This window comes from Scophthalmus maximus, chromosome 16, assembly GCF_022379125.1.
Source record: "Scophthalmus maximus strain ysfricsl-2021 chromosome 16, ASM2237912v1, whole genome shotgun sequence".
Lineage (NCBI taxonomy): Eukaryota > Metazoa > Chordata > Actinopteri > Pleuronectiformes > Scophthalmidae > Scophthalmus > Scophthalmus maximus.
Window position 1 is genome coordinate 9,012,501 of NC_061530.1, and position 22,534 is coordinate 9,035,034.

Genomic DNA, 22,534 nt, shown 5'->3' on the forward strand with positions numbered 1-22,534 from the left:
GTCATAGTCATACTAATGCCAGGCGGGCAGACTGTTACATAAGACGATTTAAGTCCCACAGACACGGACACTAAAGTACAGTATGTCAGCTATCAGGATGAAACTGGAGGCTGCAATAGTTGTTTTATTTATTACTACCTTTGTTGTGTGATCATTTTTGAGGATTTCAGAATATCAGGTCAAACAAACCAAATGTTAATGAATGTTTTGAAACAAGAAATTGACTTACTGGTAAGAAGGAAAATGCACATTCGATGAAGGTGACAAAATACAGAAATGACCTTAAAGCATTTGTCAAAACACCAAATAAGAAAATAATTTCAATGAACTATTTGTGAACAAATGCATATTCCTTTTTTTTTTCTTTTTTTCTTTTTCAATAGCACTCAGAGAGCGCAGACCTCTGCCAAGGATGAGCTGATATGCAGTCTCACCCCAAACTTTCAACTTCCAAATAAATCTAATGCATTTGTGAAGTCTTTCCATTTCTCACTACGGTGAGGACTCCTTCAAAAAGAAAATCTTGCATGGATCCAGATTTGAATCCCTCCCAAAATGTAATCACCTCTTACCATGATAAAATCTTCCATGCATATCCGTCTGTAACTTTTTGAGTAATGGTGCGAACAGACGAACGGACGAACAGACAATCCAGACAGACCACATAACCTCCTTGGCGGAGGTAATAACATGAACGATATGATTTTTGAATTTCAGTGCTGTGTGAAAACAGACATAGAGCATAGTGGAGTCTCTGAGACCACAAGCAAAAGTAACGTGTCCTGATGAAACAGTACGTGTCTGAAAATGTCAAAGAGAACCTCAAATGGAACATTAGATTTAGGGTTATTTACACGTATTAAATATTTGAACAACGTCTCAGTGGTGAACCACAGGCAAATCAACGCATCAGTTCTTTCTTATGGACTCGTCAGCAGGCAGAACACCTTGTCAATATTTAAATTTAAGATTATTGTTGTCACTTCAGATTTTTGGGGCGGAGCAGCAGTCCCCCACCCCCCTACATGCTGTCCCCTGCAGGGACGGTGTCCTGTTTCTCCGACTACCCCTTAGATCTTCTTACTGTCCTCACCCACCTTACAGCCAACAGACTCCTTTAATGGCTTCACCTGACCACCGTCGCTCTCACCGCCCCCACCGCTCACCACGACATTCAGTCCACGCAGCATAAAGGATCCAGCGCAGTGTGAAGGATCATATGTGTGCTCCACACAGGCCCCGGCCAGGTGTCTCTGGGTGTGGTAGGGAAGAAATCTCCACTTTTTTTGTCATGTGGTGGAGAATAGCTGAAATAAATAAAAGGTGCAATTAGGGAATAGAAATAACAAAATACAGTGAGTGAGGCTACACCTTGAATTCATGTAAACCTGCTGAGGTGATAGCGTTAGTTATAAACTTAAGGACAAATGCATAAATGTGCTCCATATATTTACTTTAAATCTCTTTTTTTTTATGAGAAGCTGTGCACCATCATGTTTTTTTCCTGTCGCAGGATGTTGCCAAACAAAAAAAAACAGCTGTTGATGAGAAACCATTCAGGAAATGAAAAAAAAAAAATTTCAGACTCACAATTTGTTCTTTTTATACTCAAATTTTATATATGCAAACATGTTTTTGGCAGATACTTAATTTTTTTAATATATAATATATCTATTTTTTCATATATAAAAATGTACATGTGCGTAACACGGATATCATGTTGACAATGGCAAGAGAACTATGAGGAAAGAAAGGATATGATGTTAAGCTATATAAAAATGAAAAACAACAATAAATAAAGTTAAGGAGTAGAACATATTACATACATTTTGCTGACACTTTTGTCCAAAGCAACTTACAATGATTAAGACAGGTGCAATAGCGGCAGGGGTCCTCATTGGGACGACCTGGAATCAAACCCCGACCTTCTGAACCAAAGTCATCAATGCAGCCAACTGAGCTACACCAGCTGATATCACTGATGAATTATTAGTAAAATAGTAAAAGGTCAATAGAGTTGAGACTAGTACAATAAATAAGAATGATAAACACTTATATTTTTGTTAAACAAAATAGAATAAAATAAATCATAATAATTTAAAAAAGGAACGATAAATAACGAAAACATAAAATTCCAAAGCACTACATAGGTGGGTTTGAATTTGAAACAAATGAAGTCTTAACCCTCTGGAAGGCTGCTCCAGCGACTTGGAGGGCGACTTGCTACAAATGGCATAAACTAATGTTTTAGTGACGCTGCTCACTTCCAAGTACACTTGGCCACAGTGAAGAGTAAAGACTCAGGGTCGGTACAGCAGACGTGCGTGTTGAAGGTCTCCCTGACAGAAAGCACAACTCAGTGGTAAATCATTTGATGTACTTTTTTGTCAGTTTGTAAGTTGTGTGTGTATTCAAATAAAAAAAGTGTATATGCATAATAAGCGCGCTGGTTAGGTTTGTTCTGACCACATTTTCTTCCCGCCAGCAGGTTTAAGATCCACGTTGTTTGGTTTTCATGCGCCCCCCCCCTGCTGGGGGCCCCGGACAGGAAGCAGTGCTGGCAAGCCGTCTGATGAATGGGCCCCTGTCTGGAGCAACTGGGTCTGAGCTGTTATACATGTGAGATCAATAAGGAGGGAAAAACCTTTGCCAGGATCCTATTGTTGAAAAGCGCCTTTATTTAATTCAAATCTTTTTTCACATAGAGTTTCTTTTAGAGGTGTACTTGTGTTGGAGTTTTTTCTTTTGTCATTTACAGTTAACACACACTAAGACAGGTATATAAGCACATAGATGTCTTTTCACAACCTACTCTTGCTTCTTAATTCTCTGTGAGAGCGACAAAACGTGCAGCACATACAGAGAACTGCTTGCCTCTTGTAAGAACTGATTACAATGCGTCGCTGCGGGAGACGAGCTTTGAGGAGAGTCCGCGTGTGACGGATTTACAGGGTGTTTTCACGCTCGAGGAGGCTTCTATAGACATCAGAGGGAAATGTGTTGATCAAAATGAGGAAATAATTAACTGTTGAGAGACAGTGTGTTTGACTCTTGCTGATCTCCACTTTTGTTTTTTTCATGTTATTCATACTTTGCCTGTTACAACGTGTGGTTGACAAATCAAACAAGAGTAAACCGACCTCTGTTCACCCATAATCATCCAAAAAGTTTTATCATTTAGTGTTGAATTGAAGGAGTTGAAGCATTTCTGTTGAGCTTTCTTTATTAAAAACTCCTTGGAGTAATTCACTTATATAATAGAAAAAAAACCACACATGATAAATGTCTTCTGAACTGGTTTATCAACTAAACTAAACTAACATGTGACACATTCGAACTGTAGAAACACTTTTACATTATAGATTCATAGTTATGTGAGTGTTGCCTTTGTGAGATCATTATGAAAACCAAAACAAAAAACGTTTCCTTCAACCTGACCTAAGAAAAATTCTACCACAGCCTCAACGTTTGTCCAGATGTGAGAACTTCGGGACATCAGGCTCCAGTGGCGCAATCGGTCAGCGCGCGGTACTTATAAGACAGTGACCTGCGGAGCGATGCCGAGGTTGTGAGTTCGAGCCTCACCTGGAGCAGTTTTACAACTGGGGGTTGAAAATATATCCATTGAATGAAGCTCATCCAGACCCCGTCACCATAGACACTTGCAAGTACGAGTCGCTTGCTCAACCTAGGCGAACAACGTTGTGAGAGCAAACCAACCGTTTCAATACCTTCGTCACATTATCCAATGAGACTGAAGGACCCAGGCATTTTTTTTTTCTTGCATCAGACTGTCAACACTGTCAGGTGATCAAGGATAGTGAAATGATGTGCTCCAGTGGCGCAATCGGTCAGCGCGCGGTACTTATAAGACAGTGACCTGCGGAGCGATGCCGAGGTTGTGAGTTCGAGCCTCACCTGGAGCAGTTTTACAACTGGGGCTTGAAAATACCCGTCACCATAGTCAACCAACACAACCCCAGTCCCTTGACTCATCTTGAGCAGTGAAGTGACAGGTCATATCACATGATGACTCTAGAATAACTCAAGGTCAATGATAATGCATGAAAGGGCATTTTCTCAAAGTGAAGACAGGCCTGCATGTGTTTTCTCAGAACATTGACTGACCACTTGGTCAGTCTGTCTAATATTGTCATGAGGGGAATTTAGTCAGGTCAAAATTAACTGTTGTGACAAAACACTGTTCTCTGGCTCATCACGATGTGGTCAGTTCAGTTTCCCCCACTGAGAAGACACATCACTGCCACCTATTGAAAAACATGCCACTTTCTGTTCACCTCCATATTTTTTTTACATCGAGTGCTGCAAACCCTGCAGACTGGTATAAAAGACACAATATAATGTCCATGCAAATTTATGCAAATAGATTTTTGTCATTTTTCTGGAATACAAAAAGATTGAAACGGGTGAGTGATGTAAGTGATTTCATAAAAGAACAGCAAAGAACAACAACAACAACAACAAACTTAGAGTTAGAGTATAAAGATGGAAGAAACAATCAAGTTAAAGGCCTGCTGTAGAGACGTTAAGAGCTTTCTTCTTATTTTATATAATTTTTTGCTTGCTGCATGTTGGATATGTGGCAGATATGACCAGTGGGCGACACTCAACCAAAGAGCATGACAGTGCATTTTTTTGTGAAAAACACCACAACATGATTGTCATCCTTAGTCAGCGCTCATCAATTCATTCATAAACCAATAAGAACCCAATCACAGCCCTTTTCAGTGAAAGGGGACACTCATTCAGATGCGGACGGCAGCAACTTTATTAAAAAGCTGCGGCTGCTTCGTGTCAGATCCAAAGCAACAAGATTTTTAATTGAATTAATCTACAACGATTATAAAAATGAGAGTGACATGATGGAGCCCGGACCCACACCCACTGCCCACTGCCCCCCCCCCCCTTGGCCAGCAGCTCATGGAGCTGCAGATAGCAGCGGCTGAAGGACTTTATCTGCCAGAGCATGCACCACACCGTGAAATATCATCTGGATTCAAATGCCCGAGTCGTGCTGTATATAACATAAAATGAACAATTTCCAAGTAGAGGTGTAGAAAGAGAAATTTAAAAAACACAATATAAACTATTTTAATGTCGGCTCACATCCGCCGTTATGTTATCGGCCAACCGATATATCGGTCGGGGCGTAATGAATGTACCACCTACAAACTTTGAATGCTTATTATTTAACAGTATTTAATCTAGAGTCAATATTATTGTCCGAGAATAGAGAAAATACGTTAATTATTACGTTATTATTTAGTGGCCGGGAGGGAATAAAGAGCACTTTGAGCTGATAATACGGTGCCACCCAAAGGGACCCTGGCAGGAGAACAGCCCCACTTCTGAGTCCTGACACGTCAGAGGTCCGGAGTGACGCACGGCCGGCGGCAGATAGCGCAGTGTGCGGGACCCCCACCCTGCGCTGTCTGCTCCGCGATAACAGGCAGGGAGGGGAAACGACGAGGCTGCCGAGTGACACTGTGAGTTTCCACATTTTAGTTTCTCTTCGCACAGACGGAATTATTACTTCACTTACTTTTTCTCACTCAATCGCGTCTGCGTATTTTTTGGGTTATCTGCGTCAATGTGGCGATAAAATGGTTGATTAACGCCTGTTTTTTTTGGGGGGGGGGTTGTTGTTTGCGCCTGTTTGTGAATCTATCCGTGACCAGTCGCGCCCTGGACGTCCGGTTCCTAAGTCGTTGTTGGTCAGTACGTGAAACAAGGCTGCGATGCTCTCAAAGAGCGAGAAGGCGCTGATTGCGGAAATATGGGAAAGGCTGGCTCCTGTGGCCGAAGACATTGGCTCAGACGCACTTCTTCGGTAGGTCCATTCACAAAGTTCCAAATATGCACTTGCTGGACAGTTTAATTTCTCGCGGGGGGCGTGTCTATCATTAAAAAACTGAGGAGATATTAAAGTGTTGAGTGGTCAAATAGGTGAAACTCCTCCTCTCGCTCTCCCCCTTCCCTGTGTGGGCTCATCTGGGAAGATCTAGGCCAGTAACACTCAGTCAGTCAAGTTTTTCAAAAAATGTTTTGATAAAAAGTGGAAAAACTCCTTGTTTCAGTCATGATTTGATCGACAGGCGTTAATCGAAATGTCTGCAACAGTTATTGAAAAGTTATTCATATTTGTATGTTCAAAAGATGACTACGGAGCATTGGTTAAATGATTTACTATAGCCATCAGTCATCAGTCATTATTATCAGCACATAAATCCTATATGTGGAAAGTGACATCACAGAGAGAGTGCAAATAAATAAAAGTGTAAAAGTGCAATAATGTGGATATGTGAGTAGGGCAGCAACTAACGAATATTATCATTAGCGATTAATCTGTCGATTATTTTCTCGATTAATCGATTTAGTCGTTTGGTCCGTAAAATGTCATAAAATGGTGAAAAATGTCAATCTCCCGAAACCACAAGACGATGTTTTGTTTTGTCCACATACCAAAGATATTTAGTTTACTGTCACAGAGGAGCAAAGAAACCAGAAAATATTCACATTTGAGAAGCTGAAATCATAGGATTTGACTTGTTTTTTCATAAAAACTACTTGAACCGATTAATCAATTATCAAAATAGTTGGCGATTAATTTAGTAGTCGATTAATCAATTAACTGTTGCAGCTCTATATATGAGTAAACAATTCATAACCGCAAATGGTGCTTTCTAGGTACTACCAGATTCTACAAAATGTGTCCTGGCACATTATGATGATGATGATGATGATGATGATAATGATGATGCAAAATGTGTGGCTAAAGTCAGTCTGCATGAATCATACACGTCTCCACAAAGGTGGACAACAGCGACAGAAGTCCCGATCCGTTCACATAAATGTCCCCGTTTCCCCCTCCCACCACTAGGATGTTTGCCTCCTACCCAGGCACCAAGACGTACTTCGCCCACCTGGACATCAGTGCCCGCTCCGCTCACCTGCTCTCCCACGGGAAGAAGATTGTCCTGGCCATAGCAGAGGGAGCCAAAGACATCAGCCAGCTGACCGTCACCCTGGCTCCTCTGCAAACAATGCACGCCTACCAGCTCCGGATAGACCCGACGAACTTCAAGGTGCAGGTCCAGGAAACAGAGAAGCAATTCTACACTGATTGAGGAAATGGTTACTTATTGAAATGCCCCTAGGTTTTTATTGAAGTATTTCAATGACTTTTTCTCTTATGTAAACTCTGTTAGCAGTTCAAATCAAACCAAACATCACTGACTTGAGCAGTCAAACTAATGTTTAGAGATTTTAAAAAACCACGTGTCAACCAAAGTCCTCCCCGAAAGATAAGTGTTTATGTGACATAAATTTGCTGTACTGAACATCCAGATTTTGGCAAGTAAATTTGCATTATATCGCAGAAAACAAATGCAGCAGAAAATGCATATAATCGCTTTCGGTATGTTGTAAAAGATATTCTCATATATTTTCTGTATTTTTGGGAAATATTAACTTCAGAAAATAGAAAAGGAATACGTAATACATTTATTCTTCAAAAAGAATTGCAGTACTAACATATATGGTAAAATGTATCATGTAATAATTAATTCCATAAGGACAACTGGAGCAAAAGTATATTGTTCTCATTGCTCACCAGAGAGACTGCATCAGGGATTTATGTATGCAATATTTGGTCCTTTGAAAACACAATCCAATACTTATATGTACTGGACTTATAGTCGTAAGAGCATTTTGGACAGTCTGTCTGTCTGTCATGTCTGATGTGCGTCGATATGTGTGTGTCCAAAGATCCCATTTTTGCAAACAGCAAATCTAGAATTCGGCCTGTTTGAAAATGACAAGTAAGCTTTTAATCAGGCACAGGCCAGATGTTCACTTTGTATATATATTAATATATTAATTCACGTTTTCTTCTGTGGCACCAAAATACTGTCGGATATCAGAGGACGTGCCACTGACATGCTTTTACTGTAAAAAAAAATTCAGCTACAGGAAGAGTCCTTTTGTTGTTGCCTGAGTGAAACTACAGAGGCCTATTTAACAGGTTAACAAAACTGACAGCAGCGCCCACTGTGTGTGAACTCTTCCTCTCTGAAGAGTGAACAGTTGGCTGCCCAGCCTGTTCAGATGACACGCGCCAGGACGTCTCCTTCAGTCCCAAAACAATCGGTTGAATTAAATTGAGGAGGCATAAGTGACGTAGCCCACGCCGTTTGTTCACCCCTCAGCAATTTCCTGGTCAGTAACAAGCCTTTCCTCTTCTTCCTCCTCCTCCTCCTGCAGCTTTTCTCCCACTGTATGCTCGTCACCCTGGCCTGCCACATGGGCAGGGACTTCACGCCGGTTGCACACTCCGCGATGGACAAGTTCCTGTCGGCCTTCGCGGCCGTGCTCGCCGAGAAGTACAGATGAGATTCTGCCAAGTGTTTCGGGGAAAACACCACGAGCCACTTATGATGTGACACGATGGGAAATATTGATGTATGTGTACTTGATTTTTGCAGGAATCCTCAAAGAAAACCCCGACAATGATTTTTTTTTTCATAATAAACATGTGCAATTGATCTGCTCGATTTCATGTTGTGTTCCAATATAAGGACTTAATAAGGACCTCATTATGCATGGAAATTACTCTCTTGCGCGCCACTGACTCTTATTTGAAGACTGTCTTTATATGTAGTTCGTGGCCATGTCTCATGTGCTTATGTTTTGGTTTTTTTGAGTACATTTCTTCCTAGATCCAAGGAAGAAATATTGAACGTGTGAAGGACTCACATCACTGTCTTCAGTGGTACGAGCTCTTGGGGGGCCCCTGGAGGTTGAGTCCATCCGCCGCTCCTTCCTTTCACTTCAGCAAGACTCTGTTGGACAATAGAGGAAATTATTAGCAAAGGATCCCAGGACGCGTAATGGTTAAAATCCTAAAATACCTAACTCCCTCACTTCTCCATTACAGTAACAAGTTGAAGGGCTCACAATTGAATGTGACTGTGGTGAGCAGCGATCCGCCGATGACTCTGAAACAAGGCAGCATTATTCTGAAACACCTTTGTATTAAATGGCAGCCCACACCAACAGACATAAACATATACACCAGTGAGTACCAGTGTGGAGGTGAGTGAGCCCCCACTGGGAGGCAATGAAGAGTCGTATTGTCTGTGGGACAAAAGACTCCCTGTCTGTCAGTGGAATTTTTTCATTTAACCTCCAGCTTCAGATTTGTATTTTCAAGGGGCAGTTCTGAGCAAACTCCCAGTTCCCGCTCAGCAGCGTCCGGAGATGAAATAAGCTTGAAAGTTCTTCTGGAGCTGTCTATGGTGCTGAAATAAACTTGGTAATAAATACTGAGCATGTTTCTGGCGCCGACATAGTGCAAACTGTGATGCCCTCGGGAAAAGTAGCACACCCACAGGACAACTGTGGCGTCTTATTCTTATCTCCTCGTATTTCCATTTCTATAGACCACTGGCATTCATAAGAGTAACGGCTCTGTCACGAGAAGATTATAGGAACAACAGAGGTCAGCGAAACAAACACACTCAGTAATCAAACAAGCTGTGGGTCAAATTCATTAAGAGGTCAAACGTGCGGTCGTCCACTTTCACAAGATGTCATGACGGGGCCACCTGCTGGGTTCGACGGGAAGTTGCACACATTCTCTTTTTCAGTTGTCCTTAAGTGGCTTTTGAGCGTCACCCTTCACACCGACGCATCGGGAGGGCTGGAGCTCTTATCTGATCGGTTTCCAACTGCGGCCTTAAAGAAAGTCGAAATATGTGACTCGAACGACTGTGAGGTCTGTAAAGTTTCATGAAAAAAAAACATTAGCCGTATGCCACTCATGGGACATTATATAACGTATCACGAACCCAATTTATTGACATCGTTTTGATAATATTGACATTTTTATCGTGGTGATTTCTCTTTGGGGGAGGAGGTTGTAATTGTTCCTGCACGCCCCACCTCAAGTGCACGGTGGCTGTGCGTAATTGCGCGAAAAAAAAGAAAGAAAAAAAAGAAGAGAGAACAAGGGAACTTTGATTTTGACTGCTTTTATTTCTTTATGCAGGAGACACGCGTGACACGTGTGAACATGCGTTCGAGGTCTCCCCCACCCCCCCGGTGTCCGGGTGCGGAGGGCCGCAGGGCTCAGTGGTACTGCCGGCCCAGAGCGGACACCACCACGGCCAGGAACTTCTGCCAGGTGGCCTGCTTCTCCGGGGTGAAGGCGGATCCCATTTTGGCGGCGATGACAATGGTCAGGCAGTCAGCCAGCAGCTGTACAAAGGAGGGACAACATTACATGCCTTTATATTTTATGCAGTTATTATATTCGTTTATGTGCATTCGTAGTAATACGTTTTTTTTGCACCTACAGCACTTCAAATGTAAAATCTGCGCACTGGATTTGGCGTGTTTGCAGTATTGTACATGTATTATTTCATACCTGTGGTGACAAATGCTTGACATTTTTTTTGTTCTGTCAGTGTAATGTGACACAGTGACGTGGAAGACGTGTGCAGTAAGGACGAAAGCGTGTTGTTGGTTCGGTGAGACGTTACCCTGAAGTTGTCGGGGTCGACGTGCAGCGTGTCGGAGTGCAGGATGCTCAGCTCGGCGTAGGTGGCCTTGATGTTGTCCATGTTCTTCACGGCGCGGTCCAGGCCGTGCAGCACCTTGATTCCGTGGTCTGCGATTTTCTTGTTGTTCTTGATGGCCTCGGAGTTGTAGAGGTTGCCGAAGGAACTGAAATACCTCAGAGTCCAGGGGTAGACGATCAGGCACCTGCATGGGGAGGGGGAGGAGAGAGAGGGGGGGGGGGGGGCACACGGTGGAGTTGGCAGCAAGTCGGCAGGGGGTGGCCATCACCACAGGACTGTGAAAGCATTCAGTTCTATAGCTTTTTCCTTTTAATTTCATTTCTCGTGCGTTCAAAGAGCAAACGTTCTCCGTACCTGCACAGAGCTTTGGGCCCGATGTCATCGTAGTCCAGGTTACCGAAAATGCTGGTGATGACGCTGCGCTCCTGATCGGTCCACTCAACCATGGCGGCTCTTGGTCGTGTTAATCTTTTGTTCGGGCTTCAAGCGAGAACCAAAAATGCTGAATAGTGTGTCAGTTGGACCTCTAGGTGTATTTAAACGTGCGGGGCTGCCCCCGCCCTGGAGCAGAGGGGAGCCGTGATAGGCTGGAGATGGGCCGTCCCAGATAACCCGCGGACTCCTCCAGGAGGTTCTGGATCGCTTCCTGGAAATGATACAGGTTCGTTAGTGTTGTATAGAGATGCCAAAGATCCACTTTAGCAATTGTGTGTCGATGTCCAGTACATTTACTCTTATTTCTTTTTGTTGCACGTTTGCACGTCTATTGGGGGGAAAAGACTATATTTTGTGCAATTTCTGCGTGATGGAAAAACAATGAACAATGAAACAACTTTAAATCAGGGCAAAGCTGCACATTAAAGTCATTGAATATTAGCTTAATTTTTTTTTCAGAGAGAGGCTGGAATCGTGAACGTTTTCCCCATTCGACACCTTCAGTTCATTTGACCTTAATTGACCTGCAGGACAAACCACCCCACTGAGCAAATGGTAAATGAACTGACACACACACAACAGATATTATGTGTAGAAAAAAAACAACTAAGTGAGAGCAGCTTGAGAAATTTGTTCCAATGTATAGTGAAATTATTTCCCAAATATTGGTAAAGTTAATATGATTGACTGGTTTCCATCATGTCATATCAGTAAAAGAACTGGCTGCATCAGGAAATACAATTTCTTTCTCTCTTTCATACTTTTTTTTTTGAAAACCAACATAGTGAGGACATTATTTTTTGGGGTGGTTTAAATTAGATGTCAGTGAATCCACTCCAACTTGTGCGCTTGCCAGGCGGTCTCGTGATGTTTCATGCCATGACTGTTATCTATCAAACCACTCTGGCGTTATCTGCTGCGCAGCGCCGCCGCCGCCCTCGCGCCCGGTGCCACATCCAAATTTGTTTTGATTAAGAAAAAAATAAATACTTGAGCTCGATGATAAAGAGGATGACCGCTTAATCCTCCACAATGAGAGGGAATACATTAATGACCGGAGGCAAAAACGGTTCTAATTTCTAAAATAAATAAATAAAGTAAAATCACTTATACATCTTACATCTTGCTTCAACGTGATGTGGTTTTATTTTATTTTTTTTCCAGGAAATGATTAATGGTGTGCATGTAGCCTGCTGCAGGAAGTTGAAAAGGAAAATGTTTGTTTTTTTAAGTTACTGTTTATCTTCTGGTCGAATTGCAGACTATGCATTGATTCGTCTGATTTCGTGTAACCTTAAATGACCCATATCATGTTTCTGTCTTCTTCAATAAAATGTTTTGGGGATTTTCTTTTTTCTTTTTCTTTTTTAATTGTGAGAATTTAACAAATCGACCCCAAAAGCACTTATATGTGAATAACGTAAGAATATTCTCACTCATGTTTATCTTCTTGAACTTATGTGTTGCCAGAGTTTCTGTTGATATCTAGTCTGAAGAACATCCACAGGCCTTCAGGTCACCTAAGTCAGTTTTCAGATTCCAAATAATTTCCTTCTGCAATGGTTTTGCTTGTTTCGGGTCAGCACAGTGAAATCAACTTTTATAGTGGCTGGACTTGTGTAATCAAATGGGGGGGGGGGGGGGGGGGGGGGGTCCTCATGTGCATGTGTGAGCTTCCATTTAGTTCCTATTTTTTAATATCTGTTCTATATAGAAAAGATATTCATATATATATATATATATATATATATGACCACGTACTGGAGCGTAAACTCACCATCCCCCTAAGTTTCTGCACCTGACATCTCCGCACGAGACTCCTGTGACCTGAGCTGACCTCCGCTGACCATGCACCATACAAGAGGAAACTCTGCCTCACCTCAGACTTCTCTCCGTTACGCCAAACACGTAAACACCATCATATTTGTTTTGCCAACTGTCACCCACGATGGGCCAGCTGATACCAGCCCGAGGGCTGGCATGTGGCCACTGCAGTTTCTATCAGGCGCGGAGGAAAGGGTCCGACCTGCGTCAGCGGACGCGACAATTGGCATCGGTTCCCGTGGGTGTGACTGCGGAGCCGAGTGAATTTAAGTAGATCTCCAGGCTGTTCCATCCATCACCATAAACCAACATGAGTCTGAACGAGAGTGACAAGGCCGTCGTCAGGGCCACATGGAGCAAAATCTCCAAGGCAGCGGACGTCATTGGGGCTGATGCCCTGGGCAGGTAGGTGCCACGCAGGTTCACTCGCACTTCAAATCTGAAACAGAGTTTTTGTGACATGTTTTAACTTAACATGTTTAAAAAGCGTACATTCTGTTTGATGGACGGCTTCGCATCACTCACAACAACAACCCTGTGGTCTACTGATGTATCTGTGTGTTATTATGCGACTCGCTTTTTATTGCTTCAATTGCGTAACCAAATTTGATATACTTAGAAAATTACACCTTGTGCTCCAGGTGAGTCTGTAACTCACAACCTCGCCATGTCTGCGCAGATCACTGTCTATAAGTATCGCGCGCTAACCGATTGCGCCACTGGAGCCTGACGCTGGAAGAATCCCTTCAGAACAGATACTTGGGACCAGAGAGTTCTATGGCGTTGGATTGTTTACAGCTGCCCAGCATGACACTGCACTCCACTGTCTCTCCGTCTCCGCAGGATGCTCTGCATCTATCCGCAAACCAAGACCTACTTCACCCACTGGCCAGACGTAAAACCCGGCTCAGCTCATGTGAAGGAGCACGGAAGGAAGGTAATGACCGGAGTTGCTATGGGCGTGGCCAAGATCGACGACCTGAGCGCTGGCCTGCTGGAGCTCAGCGAGCGGCACGCCTTCCAGTTGAGAGTCGACCCGGCCAACTTCAAGGTGAGCGAGGGGGGGACTGACATCATATCCACCACGATACGACGTGTGTGCTCAAATTGTGCTCTGTGTTACGCAACAGTCAGAGACACAACTGATGCGTAAAAGTACGCACTCGATTTACGCACAAATTACGCGCTTGCCGAAGAAAGAAGCCAAAATTACAAGCCATTGAGTTCTGCCAAACAACAGAAATAAATCTGATAACAGAATTAAACATATTTTTTTGGAAGACATATTTTCACTTTTGAGATTTTACCTGGGTCCGATTTTGGAATTAAGTGTATGAGATTGCAGAGAAGGCATGCATGGAGCAGGTGACCCACTTTTTCTTTTCCCATTGAAATCAACTGACCTGTTGTGCTATTCGATGGTTTCCCTCTGCCCACAGCTCCTGTCCCACTGCATTCTGGTGGTGATGGCCATCATGTACCCCAAGGACTTCACCCCTGAAGTCCACGTCGCCATGGACAAATTCCTGATCAGCCTGTCCCTGGCTATCTCCGAGAAGTACCGCTAATCTGCCCCCTCTGTATGCGCGGTGTGCCGCACACGCCCATGCAAAACCCATGGTGAACAAAGTGACAGAATAAACTGCATGCCGCCCAAAACTCATGCTACTGTGTGTTTTATGTCTCCTGATATGTTTTATCACTTCACCCACCTACACGTAAGCGCACAAAGTCCACAGTTTGTTTTTGTTTTTTTAAGTCGCTCTTTGGACAGAGGCTCAAGGGAAGATACTGTTTTTATTTTTATTTTTATTTTTTATTTCACACAGAATAATTATCACGGTGGTCAAATACAGTTTGAAATGGAAAAAAAGAAAACTACAAATTCACCAGATGATATTTTGACCAACAAAAAAAAAAGACAGTGGTGAGACAGACATTGTTTACAGGTTTATGGTCGCCAGGGTAATAAACAGAAACTGTTAGGATTTCAAAACGACCCGTAACTTCTCATCACCGAGAATGAGCCTGCGCAAGGAAAAAAAAGAGAGATATTGTTAGCCCCTTGTTATCTCTCATGACCTTTCATCCGTCCTATCGCAAAGTCCAGCCTCTCTTACCTGAGCAGAGCAGCGGCCACCAGGCCTCCTCCTATGGGCCCCACCCAGTAGACCCAGTGGTAGGTCCAGTAGTTGGTCATCACGGCGGGGCCGAAAGCCCTGGCAGGGTTCAGACACGTCCCTGATACGTCCCCCCTGCACCAACAACCACAAACACAGTTTCATCATTCACACCATTTCAAATTCCTGTTTGCTGAAATCTATGTCTGTGGCATCATGAAGGAGATCAAGTTAAAATGTCATAGTAATAATGTTGGTATTTAAAAGTAGTTTTATCTTCAGTACAGTCAGACTGAGGCAAATTTAATGGTTATACATTTGACACAATTCTGCCCATAGGAATAAATAAAAAAAGTTAATTTAAAATCTTTATTATCGTAGAGTAAAATATAAGAAACAACTATAGCATTAATTCAAATTTCGTGCATTAACAGGAATTTGAAATCTATTTAGCGCATTTTTTGTTAGTGTATTTTAATAGTGGGTTGATTAAAAAAAAAATAAACATCTTTATAAAAGTCCTCTATGCTTTTGGCTGCTCTGCTAAATGTTAATAACTAAATACATTTTTAAATGACCAGTTTTGATCTGAGATCATTTCTGATGTGGTTTCTTTTTCTTTTTTTTAATTTTGGAAAAAAATAATTCTGAAATAAATGTCAGTTAGTGTTAGTTGACTGCTGATAAACAACATCTTGGCTGAAATGGTCTTGACGTAGTACCTTTTTTTTTTAAGTGCAAATGATCATCACACTTTTATCTCACCCTGCCAGGATGTTGATGATGACAGTGCAGCCGACCAGGAATGGAGCCAGTGGGGTTTTTGTCTTGCCGTTGACTGCCACCAGCAGCACCACCATGGTGACCAGGCAGGTCATAGCCACCTCCCCAAAGATGGCCCCTGACAGCTGGCTCTCGGACTTGAGGATATCAAATGCAGCTCCTGTGGCATTGTGGTAGCGTTCTGCAGGGGTCATCATCTATAAGATACGGTTGATGATGACCATTTTTGTTGTCTTCAGGAATGTGATAATGAATTGTACTTCTGAATTCATTTAGAATGATATTTAAAGTGTGTGTGAAAGAGCCCAAACATGCGGCCTCTCAGGAAAATTGTGCTCTATGATTTTTTATATTCTGGCTGATTTTCAGGTGACCTTTGACATTGCGGCACCAAGCACTCCTCCAATCAGCTGGCAGACGAGGTATGGTCCCACCATCATCAGCTCCATGCCTCCACACAGGTAGATGGCAATAGTGAAGGGAGGGTTGAAATGGGAGCCGCTGGACGGAGGGATAGAGGCAACAAAGAAAAAGGTTGAGAGCAAAATTGCAGGCTGCTTCTAAGAAGATGAGATCAAGCAAACTGCAAGAGACCCACTCTGCTCAAAACATAGGAATCTGCTAAACACACAGCAGAGGACAACACTACAGAAACTGCAAATACAATAGCGTTTAGATTTTTATTTTATTCTCTACATTAAGCAAAGGCCTTTACCTGATGTTATCCATGACCGCCACCAACACTGCCACAGCCAGTCCGTGCACCAGAGCCGGCTGCAGCCGACCAGCTGCCGGCACGTTCTCGATGACGGACACACAGCCGATGAAAACAAAGAACATGGTCCCCACTATCTCGGCCAGGCATGGCTGGAACAGTTTCTCATATTTGTTGGGTGGACTGGGCGCAGGCGACTTCTTGCCCTTCTCCATGAGCGTGCAGTCGGTGTCTTCCATTTCCATTTTCTCTACTCCCATTTTTGCTCTTCTGTGGGCGATTCCTGTTGGACTCTGACTTCTGTTCCAGGGTGTAGTGCACAAATTATTATCTAGCTCAGAGATGTTGCCGCTAGCCTGCCTGCGTATCCTCCAGCACCTAGACCTGACCAAGTCTGCAGACCAAGTAGAGGGCACTGCGAGGTGTCGTAGTTATTTATACCTGCCACCTGCAGCTGATACGCCGTGGGCTGAAATTGCATCAAAGGTCATAAAAAAAAAAAGTTCTTTGACTCAGTGTCAGAAGAGTTGAGGTCAGGGCCGGTGTGAAGGAGTCCTCAAAGGGACCTTCCGTATAAGGGGCCAATAGGTTCACGAGACGATATGAGCTGGTCGAGGCAGGACATCTATTCATCATCATCGTCGTTTCTTGTAGACACATACCAGGAGTAAGCGGCAGAGGCTTACATAGATAAGATAGACCTTGACCGCACAAACTTTACACAACTCTACACTCTGCAAAACACTACAACCACCGCAGCACTACACAAACCTATGTTAGATTATATCATGTTGTGGTTTTTTTAATTTTATTCTCAAGTAACTACATCTCCCAGTATCATACTGAAGTGTAAGTTTGAAATAGTGGTATTTTATTTGCATATTTCAATTTCACTCTATACTTGTCCTGGTCTATTCAGAAGGGGATTTTTTTTTTTTTTAATGCCTCATTTCTTGACTGTTACTGCATCTAGAAATGTGAAAGGTTGATTTCGTCTCTGCACGTCTCACGTTCCAAAGGAGTAAATTTAACAAATATAGTACTTTTCCCTACCTCATTATCTCACAATCCCATTAAATATTTTTTGCACGGACAGATCTTTTCTTTTCTTTCTTTTTCTACACAGAAATGTCATGAAATTTATGAAACTGAGAAATTTTGTTGCATTAACTGCCCAACAATATGTAGCTGCAGTGATTTCCATCAACCAACTGCAACAGCAAAAGCCACCTGACATATATAATTGCATTGGTGATAATAATTCTATTAATATACAGCACAGTATGTTTTTGTTTTTTTACTGATATCCACCTTAGTGCAGGACTTATGCTTGTACACTTTAAATGTGTAGAATTTTAGTTTTTTTTCTTAAAGGATCTGACTACTTATTCCACCAGTGACACCAAATAAGGGATGTATCAGCCTGAGGGCATTTCGTTTATGATTCTAATCTACTGTAGCTTTATTGTATAGGGCAGTGCCCTGTCCTTGTAGCACCTTGTAAAGTTATTAAATCATGGTTTTCCATTCAAGACTTTGACCCAAACAAAGTGTGATTCGAAATTGTAAGTATGGACGTTATGATTGTCCCCCTAGCCTTTCAACCAGCAACCAAGTCCAGCTGAGGAGGACTTATCAGACACCATATCATATCATCAAACACTTTATTGAATCTTCAAATACAAGCATGCCGTTGAGTGAGAGCTGGCAGTGGGAGCTGATCCAAGTTTAAATACTATTGAAGTCTATTTGTACACGTTTTCCTGACAAATTTCAATATTACAGTCGTTTAGTTGGAGAAATGTGTGGATGTCAAAATGAAAAAAGTGTCGTTGAGTCACCTCGGGAATGTCCTTGTCCTCTCTTTTGGACATTCACTTGAGCAAAACCCGAGTCTTCCGGTCACCGAACATCAACCTGCAGAAAAAGTGAGAGTCAATTACTGAGCACTGAGCATGATTCAATATGGATGATGAAATGGGCCAACACAGAACACAGGCTCAAGGAACTGAAGGATACATTTAGCATTTGTAGAGTATCTATGGAAACTACCATGGAAATACTGTTTGATTTCAACTGAACAGTTATTAAACCTCACCAGTGGAGTTTTCCTCTAGTAAAGAATGAAATGTGTGTATCCTTGTCTAACGCTTTCTGCACAAAACATTTGCAAATCCAACTTTTTAGATGCTGCATCCTGTTAACATCCATTATTTGCTGCTCGACAGCAGCCTGCTCCCTCACTGCATATGTCGAAACATTGTCGGGGTTTTCTTTGAGGATTCCTGCAGCCAACTGTCAAAATCTGTGGAGCACCGTGCAACCAGTTGCAGGATGGGAACTCGTGTGCATTGTGAAAACAAAACTGGGACCCTCTCGTGAAAACATTGCTTCATACCAGCAATGCTAGTGGTGAAAATCTCTATGTTAAGTTTCAACAACAGCTCTTTGTGTGCATAACCAACTTGAGGTTATATTGCATAAAAATAAAATGCACTAGAAAGCCTGTTAAACATTAACAGAGGCAAATGATTCTGTGGACAATAGAAAAAGAAAAAAAGAATATCATATATGACTCTTCACCTCCCAGTATGTTCTGAACTATAGCTACAGTACCTCAAGTCAAGTTTATTTATATAGCAAGTTTAAAACACCACAGTCGACCAAAGTGATGAACAGGCTTTAAACGCGAAAATAATATAAAGAGTATAAAATATATATACATTTAAAAAAGAAAATAAATAGAAATTACAAAAATCAGTAAAACGTTGGACATCATAGATATTTAAGAATTAAGTCAGCGAGGGAAGAAGTGGGTCTTCAGCAACGACTAAAACGTTTCGCGGGTCTGAGCGGTTCTGATGTGAATGATACCTGATGAAGCTGACAGTGAGCAGCGCGCCGCAGGTGGGTCCAACCCAGTAGATCCAGTGATGGACCCAATGGTTGGCAGCCACTGCAGGGCCAAAGGCCCGGACAGGGTTCATACAGGCTCCGGACAGCGCAGCTCTGAAACGACAGCCGGCACACGGCAACACACTGAAAATCGGCTCAACTGTGTACCTCTGAATTTTTGAGGAACGGAGAAACACACACATCTAACAGTTAGAGAGTTAGAGACGCTCATATTCGGAGCTCGACGCGTACTGGTCAATAAAAATCAGGATATCTCAACCTCTGCAGCCTGACCTTTCACCTTTCTTTCTTAAATCCGTCTCTCATGATTCCCACGAGTGTAAAACTCACATACATGTGTTGTGCAATGTTATGGCAATGCATCACAAAATCTCAAATGTTGCTCACATTCTGCTTAGATCTCATTTTAATCTGATTATTATAAATAAAACAACAGTAAACTACCAGCAATAGTTAATCATTACTGCAGGTCACCCGATTTGAGTAAAGAAAAGAAAAGGTATACGTTGTGACAATGAGCTCCACCTGCCTACACATTAATGTTTCACAAATCTGATGAATAATCTATGTTTATATTGCACTCAGCGCAACACTAGATCAAGTGGAAACACAATCGAGCTTTGCTGTTGTGTGAAGGTTAGATATAAACAGACAAGACAGATATTAAACATTAAACTGACCCCCAGTCAGTCTTGCGAAGGTAATAACAGTAAATAAAAGCAATAATTAACCTCCATCCATCTGGTAACTGATAATAAAGACGGGTTGGTGTCAGGACGGCAGCTGTCACAGAGAGGACAGTGTAGTTATTCCACTGGTGTAGTCTGGGAATTTTGGTAGTTGAACTGGGGTAGTTCAAAAAGAATAAATTATGTTTTTGGTCATTCTCTATAATGTTGCACAGAGCAGTTTGGCCTTTATGTCTTTATTTCTACAGATCCTTCACGACCCTTTTCTGGAAAAGTCTAAGCACATTTGATAAAATCACAGGGAATAAGGAAAAATCTATTGTGTGAAAGTTGTTTTCACTCAGAGGAATTTCCTCTTAAGAAAATAAAATTTAAACGGCTGACTAAATGAGTCAAATGTAAAAAATGAAATGAAATACATTTTTTGCTCTTATGACCTTGGCGTTTATAATATCCTGGTTACTGTCCCATGGGTGTAAACGGAATTAATTGGCGACGCTGTGAATTGCCCCTTTTGGACCTTGGCACACGTCAGCACCTGCTGCGGCTCTCACCCTGCTAGAATGTTGGCCGTCACAGTGAGGCCGATGCAGAACGGAGCCGACGGTGAGCGGGTTTGGCCGTTGACGGCACCCATGCACACCACCGTGGTGAGGATCAGGCTCATCAGCACCTCTGCCAGCATGGCTTTAACCAGGTCGCTGCTGCTGGGTTGGAGGGCTCCTCCGAGGGCGGCGTCGTACAAGTTGGAGGGGTACATTGCCTGAAAGAGCAGCAAACAAACAGTACATATATATGTCTGTGCATACTTTATAATATGTATAAATATAATTATTTGTATTACATATTTCTATTCTTGGTTTATATAATTTAATATTCATTTTATTTTTATTTTATAATTTCAGGACTGTGTATATTCTATATTCTCGGTTGAAGCAACTGCAATGAAAACGTAGATTAAACATTTCTGATTCAGATTCTGATACTGAACATTAACCCTCCAGTTTATGATGAACTGAACTGGAGTCAGTATCATCCAACCATTTTATTTGGAATATCTTGACTTACTTAGTTGCAATTGTGGAGATACCAAGTCAAAATTTGGACTTTTCATCTCACATTAGAACTTAAACTCCCAGAAAACAACATTCTGACGATATAGATTACCAAGAGTTGTATCGTATGCATTTTTCCTGGCAGGAATGGGCTTCCATATTTTTTTTTCATACCTTGGCCAAACCAGCACCAATCATCCCTCCGATCATCTGAGTCACAATGTAGGGCGCCAGCAGGAGGAACTTCATCCCTCCACACAGGCAGACGCTCAGAGACACCACAGGGTTGAAGTGGCCCCCACTGCGATAAACACAGTGAACTTTGATACGCGTCTCCAAGATGATAATAGCAACAACTTTGCCTCTTACATGGCACGAATGGAATTCATGAATGATTATTCGGTTATATGTTTGTTGTATCAAATTAAACAAGTCTGTGAAAGCAAGACTTATACCTAAGTCCATCAAATGCATGTTGTCTTTAGCTCTACACGATTTTGGGAGGAAATTAAGAGCAAATTACTTTCTTTTTCACATCATGAGGACAAGAAATCATCAATTAGACATTGAACATCAGACATCAACTGTGAATGAAAGTTACAGGGTCTCTACCTTATTTGCCCAAACACCACGATGAGCACTCCCAGCGTCAGTCCGTGCGCCACCGCCGGCTGGAGGACGCCGGCTGTCCCCATGTTCCCTATGACGGACGCGCAGCCGACGAGCACAAAGAGGCAGCTCCCCATCAGCTCGGCCAGGCAGGGCTGCACATACTCCTCGTATATGCGTCTCCTCTCGCTTGTGCTGCTCGTGGCTCTCTCCTCCTCTCCCGCCTCGTCTATCGTGAGGACCTCAGTCTTGGTTTTGGCCCCAGACATAGTTGGCTCAGTTAAACAAACTCTTTATGCCTGGATCACTTGCTCCACTGATGGACCGTCAGCCTGCACTGGGAGGTCTGATTGACGGATAGTTATATGTGTATGAGCGTTCCAAGGGAAGATGCATAAAGGATATACGCACATCCATATTTTGTTTCCCCACCTTCCTGCAATTGTTTATACTCCCAAGACTATTGGCACTCAATCAAGAGCTCATAAAATTATTAGCACTGCGTTGAGTGTCATCCTTATCGCATAAGGTGCGATAAGGATGATGAGTGTCTTTTCACTCAACAGCGTTTGTTTTATTTGGCTGATGCCACGTGTTTTCTGTCAGTAAAATAATATATATGAATACGTTTGAAAGGTATGTCAACTTTTCTTTACGGGAAAGTTGTGAGGCAGGAAGCTCAATAGAAGAGAAACTTTGCTGTTGGTTCATCATTATGAGCAAATTCTTTCACATACAAGTCTGTTGTTGTTAATATAAAGATATTGATCTAAATACTAAGATCATA

At 42.4% G+C, this 22,534-nt stretch overlaps 5 protein-coding genes and 2 non-coding genes across 8 annotated transcripts; 4 read left to right on the forward strand and 3 right to left on the reverse strand.

The window, feature by feature from the left end:
- The first annotated feature begins 3,499 nt into the window (after window positions 1-3,499).
- trnai-uau lies at window positions 3,500-3,593 on the forward strand. The gene is made up of 2 exons: window positions 3,500-3,537; window positions 3,558-3,593. It is a non-coding gene; the product is annotated as a tRNA-Ile (tRNA).
- Window positions 3,594-3,832: 239 nt separating this feature from the next.
- trnai-uau lies at window positions 3,833-3,926 on the forward strand. Its single transcript has 2 exons — window positions 3,833-3,870; window positions 3,891-3,926. It is a non-coding gene; the product is annotated as a tRNA-Ile (tRNA).
- A 1,421-nt stretch (window positions 3,927-5,347) lies between these two features.
- On the forward strand, window positions 5,348-8,564 carry zgc:163057 (Hemoglobin subunit alpha-D-like). Of its 2 annotated transcripts, XM_035613690.1 has the most exons (4): window positions 5,348-5,507; window positions 5,700-5,851; window positions 6,902-7,106; window positions 8,284-8,564. In XM_035613690.1, exons 2-4 carry the CDS (start codon window positions 5,760-5,762, stop codon window positions 8,410-8,412), a joined length of 426 nt encoding a protein of 141 aa, XP_035469583.1. In that variant the 5' UTR covers window positions 5,348-5,507; window positions 5,700-5,759; the 3' UTR covers window positions 8,413-8,564. The 2 variants fall into 2 exon arrangements, with proteins under 2 accessions (XP_035469583.1, XP_035469581.1); XM_035613688.2 differs by lacking the exon at window positions 5,348-5,507 and having other exon boundaries at window positions 5,514-5,851.
- A 1,472-nt stretch (window positions 8,565-10,036) lies between these two features.
- LOC118287910 (hemoglobin subunit beta-1) lies at window positions 10,037-11,120 on the reverse strand. The gene is made up of 3 exons (XM_035613550.2): window positions 10,956-11,120; window positions 10,563-10,785; window positions 10,037-10,278 (listed from the first exon to the last, which is right to left on the reverse strand). Exons 1-3 carry the CDS (start codon window positions 11,045-11,047, stop codon window positions 10,150-10,152), a joined length of 444 nt encoding a protein of 147 aa, XP_035469443.2. The 5' UTR covers window positions 11,048-11,120; the 3' UTR covers window positions 10,037-10,149.
- A 1,986-nt stretch (window positions 11,121-13,106) lies between these two features.
- On the forward strand, window positions 13,107-14,523 carry hbae5 (hemoglobin, alpha embryonic 5). The gene is made up of 3 exons (XM_035613551.2): window positions 13,107-13,265; window positions 13,704-13,911; window positions 14,300-14,523. Exons 1-3 carry the CDS (start codon window positions 13,171-13,173, stop codon window positions 14,426-14,428), a joined length of 432 nt encoding a protein of 143 aa, XP_035469444.1. The 5' UTR covers window positions 13,107-13,170; the 3' UTR covers window positions 14,429-14,523.
- A 126-nt stretch (window positions 14,524-14,649) lies between these two features.
- aqp8a.2 (aquaporin 8a, tandem duplicate 2) lies at window positions 14,650-16,905 on the reverse strand. Its single transcript, XM_035613547.2, has 5 exons — window positions 16,479-16,905; window positions 16,138-16,264; window positions 15,746-15,960; window positions 14,981-15,115; window positions 14,650-14,888 (listed from the first exon to the last, which is right to left on the reverse strand). The coding sequence occupies exons 1-5, from the start codon at window positions 16,736-16,738 to the stop codon at window positions 14,843-14,845; spliced, it is 783 nt and encodes a 260-aa protein (XP_035469440.1). The 5' UTR covers window positions 16,739-16,905; the 3' UTR covers window positions 14,650-14,842.
- A 455-nt stretch (window positions 16,906-17,360) lies between these two features.
- Window positions 17,361-22,530, reverse strand: LOC118287909 (aquaporin-8-like). The gene is made up of 5 exons (XM_035613548.2): window positions 21,751-22,530; window positions 21,313-21,439; window positions 20,638-20,846; window positions 19,353-19,487; window positions 17,361-18,395 (listed from the first exon to the last, which is right to left on the reverse strand). The coding sequence occupies exons 1-5, from the start codon at window positions 22,014-22,016 to the stop codon at window positions 18,353-18,355; spliced, it is 780 nt and encodes a 259-aa protein (XP_035469441.1). The 5' UTR covers window positions 22,017-22,530; the 3' UTR covers window positions 17,361-18,352.
- Between the last annotated feature and the right edge of the window lie 4 nt (window positions 22,531-22,534).